The 13,434-nt window shown below is 31.7% G+C and overlaps 1 protein-coding gene across 12 annotated transcripts in view; it reads right to left on the reverse strand.

Moving 5' to 3' along the window:
• Positions 1 to 13,434, reverse strand: part of LOC143233801 (phosphatidate cytidylyltransferase, photoreceptor-specific-like) — a 134,342-nt gene that overhangs the window by 73,029 nt on the left and 47,879 nt on the right. For all 12 annotated transcript variants that reach the window (XR_013018317.1, XR_013018322.1, XR_013018319.1 and 9 more), the window contains one exon: positions 9,518 to 9,694. Coding sequence is in view for 1 of the 12 variants with exons in the window: in XM_076470485.1 (XP_076326600.1) it covers positions 9,518 to 9,694 (177 nt within the window). In the remaining 11 variants the exon portion in view is untranslated. The remainder of the gene's footprint in view (positions 1 to 9,517; positions 9,695 to 13,434) is intronic.

The following is a 13,434-nucleotide window of genomic DNA, read 5'->3' on the forward strand; positions in this document are numbered from 1 at the left end:
AACCCAAATAGGGTGGGCGGGAGAAGGTTGCTTAATTCAAGGAATCACACAAGATGAACATTATCCATCCTCTCTAAGGTCTTACAGAAATAGCTTGTCAAAGCAACTGGATAGTAGTTTGAAGGAATCTTGGGATTCTTCTTAGGCTTAGAGAAAGGTAGGACAATAGCCTGGTGTCACATATCAGGAAAAAATTATCCTGTTCCAACTAAAAATAACCAAAAGAATAGCAAGAGAAGCAGGAGAGAGATGGTGCAGCATCTTTTAGTGTATATCAACTGGTCCGACGAATGTACTGCTAGACTGATGAAGAGCCAGCTTGAGTTCCACCAGTGTAAAGGAACGACTATAGTTGTAGAGACGATCAACTTGAAAGAAAAGAGAGGATCGCTGCCCGAGTCTTTATGGCTAAGAAAGTGGAAGATGAAGCAGAAGCTTTTGCCAAGAGTATCAGTGATGCTCTAGGTATCAGCAACTTCCTCACCATCAAAAAGAAAGATCAAAATGGGGATAGAATTATACTGCCCACTAGCCTTCAGAATCTTGTCCTATATGACTTTGGAACTGGTGGTAGTGAATTTAATCCAAGATTCCTTCTAGCTGTGATGCCTTATCTGCTGAGCATGTGTATGGGCCCGCTGAAAAGCAATGTGGTTTGAAAATGTGGAATACCTATGAAAGGTATCTTGGGCACATTTTTGAGCCTCCTGTGTCATGTGGTGGGCAGGATTCCACCACGGACGAGGATGCTGTGGAAAATGTGTCGAGGTTTTATGAATATACTGAGCTGCTGCCACACAGTCACATATTGATGGCTTGCAGACGATGGAAGGATCAAATTTCATGAGAGCAGTGAAAAAATGCTGCTTGGCTTGGTCTAGATTCCACCAGGATGCATGGGACCAAGGTCAGTATCTCTCAAAATTATAGGAACATGATCACTACCCCATGGGTTACTGTCAACCCTCCATGAAAAGTGGGAGAATAGTGAAAGAGGGCAGACTGAGAGATCAATAGCAGTAAAAGACTGACTAGATGCATGAAAATAAGTATAAGAACCATTATTGAAAAGAGAAAGGTTGTGATCTGAGAGCACACATTCTACAAAGTGACCCCCCTATGAATATCAGCACCTTCCCAGAAAGGATTATGTCCATTAAAGACCCCCAGGGTTAAAAAAGATGGAAACTGTTCAACAAGAGCATCAAGGTCTGATTGATCATAGGTCTCTCCAGAAATAGGGTAGAGAGAACAAATAGTGATGGTATGACCCAAGGAAACATGAATAACTACAGCCTCCAAGAGTGTGTCAAGTGGTAAAGATGGGGGTGGGGGTGGGAGGGCAGGCATGCTGATCGACCAGCAGTGCTATTCCTTCATGTACTACTCCATCACACAACCTGTCATTTCTGTATAAAGAAACCTGCTGAAAGTGACTGTATCAGCAGATTTCAAAAGTGTTTCCTGTAAGGAAAGACACATAGGATGGTAAGAATCAATCAATGCTTTGATATCATCCAGATTAGAATGTAAACCTCGACAGTTGCACTCTATCAGAGTGGCCATTTTTACTTATTTATAGGGGAATTGGGTGAAGCACCCTTCTGTTTTTGACCACATCTTTTTTTCTTTATTTGAAGGAGGTTTATCAACCTCCATGGATCCTGCACTGGATCAATTGGGCAGGTGTCTGCTGTTGGAAGAAGATTCCAGCAACTGAGGGAGTGAATGAATGACAATTCTGCATCTAGGGACCAGAGACGAAGATGGACTTGAGGAACCGTCTGAACCCAGAAGTGGATCCAGGGATCTACTGGAAGGAAATGTAGGAACAGAGATGGGTGTTAATGTTGATTCATCAACTTTCTTAACATGGAGAGCAAGATACCTTTTATTTATGTGGTTTGAAAACAATTCTTTTGGAGGCACAGAGAGTTCTGTCTGCACTTTCACTGTAGCATTGGAATGAGTGCAGCAGCATACATCTGAGATGGAGTGGTGGATAGTAACTTTCGAGCATAGGGGTAAGAAATGTTATTTCCTTCAACAGATAGCACTACCAGATATTACATTCATTTGTGGTAGAGCAAAATCAAATTGACTATCTGTTTTGTCCACATCTGGGAAGTCCAAAGAACAGTAATTATGTAAATTAAGTTCAACTTGTGGTTCTCTAGAATAACTGAAATTAGTTATTTTATTTGGAGTGTTGTGTGATAATGTATGCAAACTATAGTTAAATTGTAATTGTATTATGACTTCTGCAAATAATAGGCATAATACATTATTTCTTTGTTTTTGTTTTGTTTTGAATTTTGCGCAAAGCTACACAAGGGCTACCTGTGCTAGCCGTCCCTAATTTAGCAGTGTAAGACAAGAGGGAAGGCAGCTAGTCGTCACCACCCACAGTGAACTCTTGGATTACTCTTTTACCAATGAATAGTGGGATTGACTGTCACATTATGATGCTCCCACACCTGAAAGGGCGAGCATGTTTGGTGTGACTGTGATTTGAGCTTATGACCCTCAGATAACCCATTTTCTTGGAAACTAAGAAATGATGAGAGTTAAAATTCCAGCATGTTCATAATATGGAGAAAAGACCCAGCTACAGATAAAGTACTCTGAGAAGGGAGGGGGCTGGAAAGGCTACAGCAGAAGAAAGAAGCAATTAGAGAGGAAAATTAGGGAAAGCCTATGCAAACTCACCTAGGTGACATAATGGCTGTCTGCAAAACAAGTTTAGAAGTATGCAAAATGGGAAAAGAGAGCTTAAACTGGACCAGAATTGAGGAGTGACTCCAAAAACTAGTCTCTTACATGATTTGCAGTGGCCAGCCCTCCAAGGGGGAAAGTGTCAGAAAGTATAAAGAGAATAAAAGCAGGAAAAGGGGGTGGGCTACAAGACTCCTGAGACCAAGAAACTTGTTGAGATCTTCTGGTGTGAGAAAAAACAATTAACAGAGATGATTGTCAATAAGCTGCTTCAGTTTTGGTTTTTGTAGGTAGCAGCATCAACTGATGATGGCTGCCATTTAAGGGTTAATGTATAAAGAACTAAAAAAAAAAAATTCATCTTGAACAATGGGTACCACAAAGAAGATCCTGAGACAAGATTTTGACAAGGAAAACTCCAAAAAGTAAAACTCCTTAATTGAAAAAAACCCAGAAACAAAGAAACCACGTTAACTGGAATACTGCAAAAGAAAAAAACAGAGACAAAAGAAGGAAATGGGAATTGTTATTTTTCCCAGTGAAACTGTCAGTGTTAGAATGGAAAGCCTCTGAAAGAAGTTGGAGAGTATACTGGTAGAAAAAAGCCGAGTGAATGACAGTTAAAGATAGGCAAATTAAAGGCAAGAGAGAGAGAGAGAGAGAGATACAAAAGGAGAAAGAGAAAATCCTCAAACTGCATGTTAGGATGAACTTGACACAGAAAGCATGAACTCTAATATTAGTGAAGAAGAAAAAATAAAATAGTCAAAGGAAAGATGATCATGCTATAAGGTAGTTTTATATTCAGCAAAAATAACTAGTAAAAGAGGGAGAATGTCATATACCTGTGTAATCAAAGAACCATAAGGCAGAAAGGTTACTTACAGTTCTTATGCAAGTATTTAATAGACACAAGTTTAGGACTCAAACATTTCAAACATGCAAAATAATTTATCTGTATGAAGTAAAAGCAAAAGAACTATAATTTTATAAATATTTCCTCAACATTTCATTTGAGTTCTTAAACTTGTTATAATTCTAATGAGATTGTCAATATACTCATTTAGTTCTGATATACAGGTCTAATGGCACAAATATTCAAGTACCAAACTTACTTAATAAAACAAAGCTCTGTGGATTTAAAAAAATAGTTTATTACAACAGTTGAAAAAAGATTAAAAGAAAGAAATAATCAGAAATTTTGCATGTTAACACTGTTAAGCAATAACGTGTATAAATGTGATCAAATATATGCATCAATGAAAGACCAGAAATAATTTTTATATGAATGCCTGACAAAATATCTAGTGCGATAAAGCTGGCATCTAACACCAAAAAACAAACAAACAAACAACAGAACTAAACATCAGAATATCAATTTTAAAATGACATTAATAGTTCATTATTTTGTACAACTGTTTGCAGGGAGGATATAGTGTCACAAACAAAATATGTTTATCAACCAGAAGGTATTTGTTAGTGTGTAACAAAAATGGTATGTAAAGCCTGATTGAAATCAAATCAACATTTTCAATAATCAATGATTTTTTAACTACCATTTCTGCACTTTACAAGTATAATAATAATACAGTATTAGACTTTGCTATAAAATGTAAGTACTTCATTTTAACATTTTTACTTACCACCAAAAGTACATATCATAAACAGCTTTCCTACTTGAAAAACATTTTCTCTAGTAATGTATTCATCCCAATCTGTAAATTGTTATAAACTACTAAAAATAGTAAAATTTTCAAATATATGCACAGTCTTATTTTTAGTTTTATTTTACTCACCACAGTGAAACTACACTTACACAAGATTTGAAAAAGATGTATCATTGACATTAGCAATTTATTGTTCTGAGACCTAATATTGGTGTAATTTTATGGAAACTTCACAAAGATGAATTTTTATTCATTGCTTTGATGGGACAAATGAAGTGACCTAGTATAACAGTTTTTATATCAGTTACTTTTCATGTTATAAGCTTAAATTCTGAAAGTTTTACTGAGTAAGCCAGTGAATAAGAAAGTAGGAGATTATTTATAGCTTATAAATATTTTCTGGAGTCAAGCCCCCCGATACACACACAATACTTGCATATTCAGTGTTTCTGTGCCAATGACTGTTCATAACTGGTTACATATTTCTGGTTTGCAAATAATTGGTTAGTCAGTGAGAAATTAAAAGCAAAATTCAAATACTTTTTGAAATATACTAATATTAATATGCATTTCTTGCAACATTTGTCAATGTTAGCTTAAAAACCTGTGATTCATCAATCAAGTGACTGAAGCTTGTTTATGCATTTAATAGGTTATACATATTAGTGTTAAAATATGTGGGAGATAAATTCTTCCTTTTTGTAAACTTGTTAATCTATTAATATTTTACTAGATGGTTAATAATTGTCACTCAAGTGTCATGCAAACTGAATTACAGCATTTACATACAAAATACCTTACATTTGCTGTTACCAAACTCATGCTAAAGTTACATGTTTTTGTAATAATATAAGTTTTGAAAATAAAATGTTGCTAACAATATTTTTCCAACCACTAGTCTTTTTTATTCTTATCACAGAAACATAGGAAAACACTTTTAAGGTAATAAATTCCTCCATATTCCAAAATGGCCTGAAATCACAAAAGTATCTTAAAGTACAACTGAATTATCCTGAAAAATACTTTCACCCTTCTCATATTTACTTTAATTTCCTATAACTGTATTAAAATGATTTCCTATATAAGTTAATAGTTTAAGGAAGTTTGAGACAAATTAATATTTGAACTTCACATGACCTATTCTAAAAAGAATTATCATTGTTAAATACATCATAGATACTTATAAATGTTACTTTCCTCTTGGTTAAACTATGCTAAGATTTAATAACACAAGTAAAATCTGTAAATTTTAGAAATGGTAACTACATATATATGTGTGTTACTTCTTTAGCTAATGTCTCATTCATAATGTACAAAAATTCAATATACAGTAATTTCAAATTGGCTTCTTGGAAATAATGAAGTCTTTCAAAACTGCATTTCAAGTAATGCAGTAAGATACAGTACTTGTGTTACATATAAAAAAAACAACACATTATAAGACAGAATCGTAATTAAATGAGTAATGCAAGAAGAGGTGTGTAGTTTTAATTTGTTCTAATAAAAACTATAAACTATGAAATACTAATGACAATTTATTACTTTTACTTTGTATTTAAGGCAAAACTTCTAAGTATCTGCCATCACCCCAAATTCTAAGCTACTAACCATAAGAAAGGTAACCAGTTACTATCAGGAATTGATTGTCACTCTTATAATGCACTTAAAGGTTAAATTGTGAGGAGTATTTTATGTGACTGCATGGATTTGAACCTAGCTTTCAAGCTGAAATCATAAGTTCTGTCACAGAACCAACCCACACCTCATGATATAGGATTTTCATTTTGAAAATGGAAAAGACAAAAATGGACATTTAAGCATTTTACAGGATTTTCAATTTAAATTGAGTTAAAAGGTATGTTATAAAGTTTATACAATTTTGTAAAATAAAATTCCATGATTATTTTTATGACTGTTCAATTACAAGCTATCTATCAACTATACCAATTTCATTTCTTACAAGACCTACATCAGATTAGAATATGTGCTTTTTCTTTCTTTTAATATTAGTGATGATTTAATTAGGAAAACTATATAAACACAATTTACAAGCAGGTTATGATATCATGTCAAGTATAAAAGTACAATTACAGCCCTTCTACCTGTTAGCTATTGTATTTGCATTTTTACTTTAGGACATAAAAATCAAGTTGGAATGTGTGCTTTTTTCTTTTTATACGTACTGCTACATAAACTTGTCTACTTATGGGTAGAGAAAATTCTAATTTTATATTACATTTAAATATGTTTTTTACATGTTTTTAAGTTCTTTGATCATTTCATCCAGTTCTTTTTTTTAAAAGGTTATATATTCACAAGTTCGTCCTCAGCAAACTGACACAAACTGCAATCAAGGTTAGCTTTCCTGTGCTTCAGCCTTCTAAACCAGTTCATCAGCTAATTTTCAAGAGCATGTGCATTTTTCTCAATGCATTTTTTTTATTTATATCATCAATTTTATCCATGTGTGATTTTTCATTGAGTTGTTTGCTTTCATTTTCCTTGCATCTCATTTGTTCATTGAGGTAGGTATGTTACTTTTATCTTATACCAGCTGCAGATAGTATGAAGGCCTTTCAAATCACTACATCTTGTATCCCTCCAAATACACCAAGATGGTCTCATGCAAGATGCTGGGCTGTGTATATTTCCTTACTTGCAGCAGCAATCACTATAGTTACAAACAATTTATCAATAAGTTAGCACACAGTGATCAATTCCTCCAGTTGTTTAATGCTAATTTCACTCACACCATTTTTATTTTCTTAACTTATCATCATTAATCCTGAAAGTGCAAATTACTAGAATTAAATTTCTTTGTCAGAACTAGTGCATCAAAGAATATGGCATCAGTAATTACTGATGCTTGCTTATCATCCTACTAATAATAAAATCTAGCTAAATGTTTTGCACAGATACTTCTCTGCATTTGCCTTACAATCACCAAAAATGGCTTTATGTACAGAAAACTATGATAATAACATGTTCCACTTTTCCTGTGCAGCTGTAGGCATGTTTCACTCTAATTATAACAGAGAACAATAAACAATTCACCTTTTACAACTTCAACAATTTAAAAGACAATTCTATTGAGTACACATTTTAGTAAGCCAACAATGTAGGCTACTCTAAAATTCAAAGTAAATAAAAATATATAGAAAAAAACTCAGAGATCACACTCGAAGTGTTACATCAGTCATTTTCACCACATAAACCCCCAATTAAATATAAATGTTTTAATTAAAAGATGAATACCCAACTATAAATATATTCTGTTCCTACCCACATAGTATGACAACTTGTAGGACCAATGGGACTGGATAAGCATCAATCACCATTGAATCTCTGCTTTTAACATCTATGTTGTTATCCTGAGAACTTGATCTCCATCACTTTTTCCACAGCCACTGATGCTATCTTATTGCCGCCAGAAAAAATGTGGTTATATCCACACATTGTTTTGTTTCTTTTATTTGCCTTTCTAAGTGAGTCTGGTGATAGCTGAAACTTACTTACTTTGAATTTCTCTCATCTATTTAAAACAACCATAATTAATATCTCTTGTCATTTATCCAATTATATTTTAAAATATACTCTCCAGGCACAGTCTATTTAAATCCTGTCAAAAAGCACATATGATAATCACTTCAACATCCTTAGCTACTAATCAGGAACTCTTCTTAAGCAAATCATGTACCAACTATTGTAGGTAATTGTAGCAACATCACAAGAAAGTAATAAATGCTTCATATTAAAATATGCCAAGGAAATAGATAATATTAACTTGAATGGTGGAAAAAACAACAAAAAACATTTGAATTTGGGGCAAATTGAAAGAAAACAAGAACTGCTGTCTGCTAGTGAGTTTTGCGAGAACATAGGTGTTTTAGTTTTACTTCTCTTCTAAGGTTTTATTAATATAATTCATGAAACAACACAAATCATAATATAAGTCCTTTTCAATATGTCATTCAATACCTACAGTAAATATTTATTGCTTCTGTTTCATATTTCATAACAATTTTTACCACTTAACTAGGTATAAATATAAAAAATCCTTCAAAAATTTATGAATTTTTCTGTGAAATGTATAATCATATTATGTGTAAAAATTAAACCAAATGACACAAAATTGTTTAATTTGCATAAAAATTGTATTCCATAAGCTTATTATTGAACGGATGAAATTCCAACACATACAGTAAATTATTCATATTTTTCTGGAGCTTGAAATACTTTGAAAGTCCAAGGATAAAATAAAGACTAAACAAATAAATTGATCACACGGTTTGGTTTGTGATAGTTAGGAATAAACATATATGAAATATAAATAACATTTCTTCTAATCTTATGTACCTATGCCACTCTGTTTTGAAAGCTGAAAAAATTCAAAAAGGGGGTATTTTCTCTTCACTTTATCTGTAATAACCATAAAATAAAGCACAGGATACACTGCAGAAATAACTACAAGTAAATTTGGTATCAGATGTGCTATAAATAACTTTTTGATACCTTCACTGTTTCTTTTGGATCAATATATTTTTGTAGAAGAAATATGAGGAATAATCTGTAATAATGTGTTTTTGGAACTTCATTTGTGACCAATACTTACATAGATCATAGACTGGTAAAAGTAACAAAAATCTGTTCATTTTGAAATCACTGCTTTCAAATATTGAAGGTGGGGAATCAATACAGGAAAATAATTTTAATTAATTTATATTTTTTTAACTTTTGAGGTTGAGCATTTGTGAAGTTGCCCTATTTCAACCCCAAATAAATAATAGGAGAAACCTTGCAAACTAATGTAGATCTTTATAAATGAGTGAATGTTAAAAGAACACAGTTTAACTGATTAAAATAACAAGAATCATTTTAAAAATGTACTATGTATTATTGTGTGTTTTGAAGGACCATTTTTACCTTCTGCATAAATACATTTCTTACTCTTTTAATACATTATTTGATAAAAATCAGTATGTAAAAGAAATTATATTAAATAAAGAATAAGAAACAAATTTTTATTCATCCTACATAGTGTAAACCTATATAATTTAGCATGTGTTGACAATATTTAATCCAGTTGTTATCAGAGTCTACGGCTCACAATAAATCGATAAAGTTTCAGTACTCACTCCTTGACTAAGAAGAATGCCAAAAGAGTCCACCATGCTTTCTCCATAGAAGAAGTAGTTAGATGCAATAAGGAAATACCATGAAAGGGAACGGAACCAGGGAAGATCATGAGTTCGATACACTGAGTATCCAACAGATATGATTTCTTGGAAACATTTAACTTGAACTAACAAAGTCTGGAAATAATCAAAAATAAAAGTTATCATATACTATAAACCAAATTAGTAAAAATTATCTTATAAAAATATGTTTAGTAATAAAAAGAAAAGTAGATAAATAAAATATTAGGAGTAAACAAAAATTAAACCTAAAGAAGCTACCTAAAAAAATTAATGGATATTTGAAAAAAACTGCTTTTTTAAAACTTTTGACAATTACAGTCTCAAGACAAGTTATTCAGGAAGTTTACAATGACACCTGTCACCCTCAAAAAACTTCCTTTTGACATTCCATGTACATTTCTATCTCTTGGCTTGAATGCAGGAGTTCTTAGACTTTCTGCAGACCAACCTTGTGGTGTGTGTTATGTTTTAAAGCAAGCTGTTGAACTTGAAAAATAGGAAGTGTGTCCTTAAAACAAAGGAACTGTGGTGAAGTTGGGGGACACTGGCCTCTAGTTAATTTTTATATCTTAATCTCAATGGAGACAACTTAAGTTATCTAAGGTCCAAATGTATTCTGATTTTTAAATATAATTACAACAATTGAGTACAATTTTAAATTCAAAATACACATCAAATGAGCTTTAAATCTGTAATAACAAATCATATAGGCAAGTTACTAGCAACTAAACAGTATGACAATGACATGGTTTTAATATGATAGTTTAATCAAGATGAAAACTATGTTTTTTAGTACAAATAGTTTTTTTATGATTTAGGAATTCTTTAATTTTTTGTGCATTAATATACTGATTTTTATCACTGTTTTTCATAATACCCAAACTACTAATAAAAGCCACTGATCCAAGTAAAATAAAACCATGAAACTACTCATTAAAATAAATTCTAAATAACCACATTTTACAGAATAAATTATAAACGAATTTCCCTGAACAACATTTCTGAACTTCAGATTAGTAAAAAGTCAAAGTCTTGAGTCTCTCTCCTAAATAATATGATTTGACCAGAGCTGAAAAGTCCTTTTGCATGTAACTAAAACCAAATAATATTTACTTGCTAATTAGGACAACAATCCAACTTGTACATCATTAACTGTTGAATACAAATCACAAAATATCACCATGCCAACCAAGTAAAAAAACAACAACAGTTTACACATATTGTTATGCAACAATGGTTTTTAATGTTTTAAAATGTTCTCAGTTTAGTGCTACAATTCCAACTAAAAATAAAATAGCATTTCAGGAAACTGAAAATCTTTGAAATAAGCAGTCAGCATCACAATTTTTAAAAACATTTATCTGTCTTAGATCTGAAATAAACTAATAAAAGCACAAAAAGACAAAATAACCAGGAGCGTGCAAGTTCTTGAAAAACTTCTTATCCAAGGTGCAAAATGTTAGAAATACCTATTTGTACTTCTGCAAAATATATTTGCCCCTCTTCATCCCACAAAATACACAAGCTAAATATAACTTTTAGGATTTTGCTTTTAATATTAACAATAAACATTAGCTGAAACTGCTATACTCAACTAGTCTGTAATAGACATGTGTGGAAATAAAAAAAATAACACAATAAAGAATAAAAATAACCTCACACTCAAACACTTTCAGAAAATACATACTTGTAAAGCACTAAAAATAATGTCTTCAATATTTGCTTTGTTAAAGCAAACAAAAAAAATATAATTCATTTCAAACATACTTGAAAAAAAAAAACTAACCAATTTTGGTTTTTATTAATGTCACATGGCAAAAGAAAAAAAAATTGTTAACATTTACTTATATTTACAATGTTTTGGTACTCTTCGTGTGTGCATGCATGCGTTTTCTTAGAGCAAAGTCACATCAAGCTATCTGCTAAGTCCACTGAGGGGAAATGAAGGTACTTTTCATTTTGATGCAAGTTGGCTTCTTTACTTTAACTATGTACAAGTTTCATATCAGACTAGTTACTTCTATGATATAATTTAGAAAACATTTGGTATAGTGATGTATAATCTACTTTGATTTTGATCAGCATTGGTTTTTATTTCTGTTCTTGTTCTCACTATGCTTATGCAATTGTATGAAACAAATTTAAATGTTACATTACAAAACATGCCTGTTTCGTTGCACATTTAATTTATATCTTATCTGTAAAGCAACTTAGGTACAGAATTTTCTTCAAAAAAGTGAAGTTATAAAATGTTTTGTTTGTTTTTATTTACACTACATTCAAAGGTAGCATTATATACGTGAGAACTGTTAATAAAATAACAATACATAAAAATAACAGCACTGTGTTCAAGGAACAAAATATCTGAGTTTCCATCAGAATTTGTTAATTAAAACAATATCAGTTACGGATCACTTTCCTCTTTGCTTAGAAGAACATGTGAATCATTCCTTTCTCTTGAATGTTGTCTTCTAGATCTCAACACCACAGTGAAAGTACCAAACATTTCAGTTTGATATACCTATGCTCATGTTCATTTCTTAGATATTCATGCAAAATGGTACACAGTATTTTCATACTTTGTCATGCACATATTGCATACTCATGTACACACTGTAGTAATCTGTTCAGAACATTTGGAACGAGTCTGGTTGGCACCCATAACTTAGCCAACTAGACTAGAATATATACGTACAGTACATGCACTGCAAATTTAACATTGAGCCAGTTGCAAACTCTCTCCATATGGACTTGGTCCCAAGGACTGACCACATAAGTATTTTTACATGTATACAGTTTTAATACTGACCATATTCAATGCAATATGTATATTTTCAAAACATTTAGCAAACTTTTAGTAAACATTAGAAGTTACTTGTACATAAAATTGATGTTTCACTAAAAATTTATCCATGAATACATCAAGTCTTTGTTAGTCAGTCCAAATACAAAATTATTTTCATGTTAAGATTAAAAATAGACTTTCTTCATTTAAAAAAACCTCAAATGCAACTTGTGCTGAAACAGAAGCTAATATTCTTCTGTACAGAAAATAATGTAATATAATATGTTATTTGATAAATAAAAACTTGGTTTTCTGTTGGTTAAAAATAATAAAGTATTAAACATACGAGAGAACTGTTGACAAATCCTGAAAGAAAAGATGTGACAAATGAGTTTGACGAGAAGTCTGATTTTTTATTTGATGGCTTTGTAACCAAACAAAATTGAAGGCTATGATAATTATAATATTGTAATTGCTCAGATAAAGAATAAGTAATTTAAGTTAAGTCTCCTAATTACTGGAGGGGTGGTAAATAAATTAAAGAAGAAGGGATGCCTAAAGAAAAAGTCATTTGTTACAATAAGGAAAATTCAGGATCTTTTTTTAATATTGACTTATAAAATAAAGAACTTAAAGCTTGTATACTATTAAGTTATAGATTATTAAAATATGATCTTATCCTATACTAATTTGTATAACATGGACAAACAAAAAGTGGTTTAACCCTTAAACAGCAGGAATGTTGTAGATATCAGCATTAATTAAAATTTGAAATGTAACTCACTAAAAACCTCATGACATGCACAATAAAGGATGACTGTGGCAAGAGGGGTAAGTATTGCTGCAAAGCACATTTTCTTTTCCAAAAAGCCAAGGAGACCATGTTGTAAAGAAATTGATGAGGTCTTAAAAAACCTAGATTAATTTAAAAAATAAGTTGTGGCAACCTTGTTCAGGTGCAATATCCTCAAACCACTTCCTTCTTTGATTAACTGACTATTGCATGTTGCATTATTTTGTGACAGCTAAGATGTTTGGTGTTTCTTGCAGTGTTGAAGCTTTACTTTAT

Source organism: Tachypleus tridentatus, chromosome 12, assembly GCF_004210375.1.
Source record: "Tachypleus tridentatus isolate NWPU-2018 chromosome 12, ASM421037v1, whole genome shotgun sequence".
NCBI lineage: Eukaryota > Metazoa > Arthropoda > Merostomata > Xiphosura > Limulidae > Tachypleus > Tachypleus tridentatus.